Source organism: Apaloderma vittatum, unplaced genomic scaffold, assembly GCF_000703405.1.
Source record: "Apaloderma vittatum isolate BGI_N311 unplaced genomic scaffold, ASM70340v1 scaffold34437, whole genome shotgun sequence".
NCBI classification, from domain to species: domain Eukaryota; kingdom Metazoa; phylum Chordata; class Aves; order Trogoniformes; family Trogonidae; genus Apaloderma; species Apaloderma vittatum.
In genome coordinates, this window is record NW_009726178.1 from 13866 (window position 1) to 15296 (window position 1431).

General features: G+C 49.7%; 1 protein-coding gene across 1 annotated transcript; it reads right to left on the minus strand.

Annotated features, from left to right (window-relative positions):
• Positions 1 to 799: 799 nt before the first annotated feature.
• Positions 800 to 1175, minus strand: BCL2L15 (BCL2-like 15; the record flags this gene model as incomplete). The annotated part of the gene is made up of 2 exons (XM_009873195.1): positions 800 to 817; positions 960 to 1175. Coding segments are annotated over 2 exons (234 nt in total), but the record flags the coding sequence as incomplete, so codon positions are not given.
• Positions 1176 to 1431: the final 256 nt, after the last annotated feature.

Genomic DNA, 1431 nt, shown 5'->3' on the forward strand with positions numbered 1-1431 from the left:
AACAGGCATGGCAAGTGCGTGCTGTGGCGGAAGGCCCCAGCCGGGCGCGCGCTCGCGGCAGGCTGTGGTTTACTGACTTCATCACAAGTCCTAAAGGAAATTAGTACGTAACAGATATCGTGGTCAAACAGCAAAACAAAACACACGGCCTGGGGCGCTCGTGCCTCCTCCTGAGGGCAGGCGCAGCGAGGGCTGGCAGAGCTGCCGAGGGCTCCGGGCACTGCACCGCTGCTGTGTCCAGCCGGGGGCTAGAGCCTGGCACCCCACACTGGACAGCTCGCAGGCTTCAGACGGCAAGCAGCGTCATTAAACGTATTCCCCTTCCATATTTTTGTGCAGACTGGACATGGAATAGGTACGAGGTTTCTATATCCAGCTGCTAAAAGGCGAAGGGCTGCCAACCACTCTAAAAGAGTCGTCAATCTTAGCTTAAAATAATGTTAATTCTAGAAAGATAAGCCACCTTAGAGGAACAGGGAGATCTTCAGAATAACCAATAGAGACATGTTTTGAAACAAATACTCACCTGATGAATCTGCGACATTAAGCACTAACCTAGAAACATTAAACAGGAGTAAAGCCCACTTTTATAACTAAATTTAAGAGAAAGACAAGAAGAAAAACAAATTAATAAGAAGAAAGATTTATTAGTTCTTCTTGTAGTGATATAATCTCTTTTACATGTTGCTTATGTGTAGAGTTCTGCTTGCAGTCTCCAGAAGAAATACACAGCATTTCTCCCGGTTAAATCAATGACAAGCCTAGCTTCACCCTCTGGAAAGCAGCACAGCCCTTCCTCTCAGTGGTGCAAGTTCTCCTGGAAACAAACAAAACCTCCATGTGTATGTGTTCTGGAGAAAGAATTCAAGGCAAGTTTAAAGGAACCAGCAGGAAGAGAAGGTGAGAGGCACAAAGGAAAAGCCATAAACATCCTGCAAACATCACCTTCCCGTCCTTACCCATCCGCCGCGATGCTCAATGTAGCTTCTCACTTGAGAATTTCCATTAATCACTCTTGTGAGTAGGCTGGGATACACCATGGCTGGGGCTTTCTTAGCAAGATACATTATCAGCTTCACAGATACACAGAGAAAAGCTGCCTCGTAGACCAGCTCGGGGTTCTGGTCACGCCAGCTCCTGCTGAGAGAGTCCACGGCAGCTCCAAACTTCTCCACCTGCAAGCATTGAGAGGGCAGACTGAGCTTCTGTTTGCAGTGTGGTAAGTCTTGGCTCAAAATCCAACATTCAGTTAAATTCCTGCCTTTGCTCCTTCTACCCATGACTCTTCTTTGGAAGAGAGGGGAGAAGGCAGCTCCCGCAGTGCCTGGTCGGGTCTCTGTCCCGGTGGCTCACCCGTGACGTGAGCAGGGAGCTGCGGGGTGTCGCGCCCCTTCCCCTCGCACCCTGGCTCCCACAGCCCGAGCCCTCCTG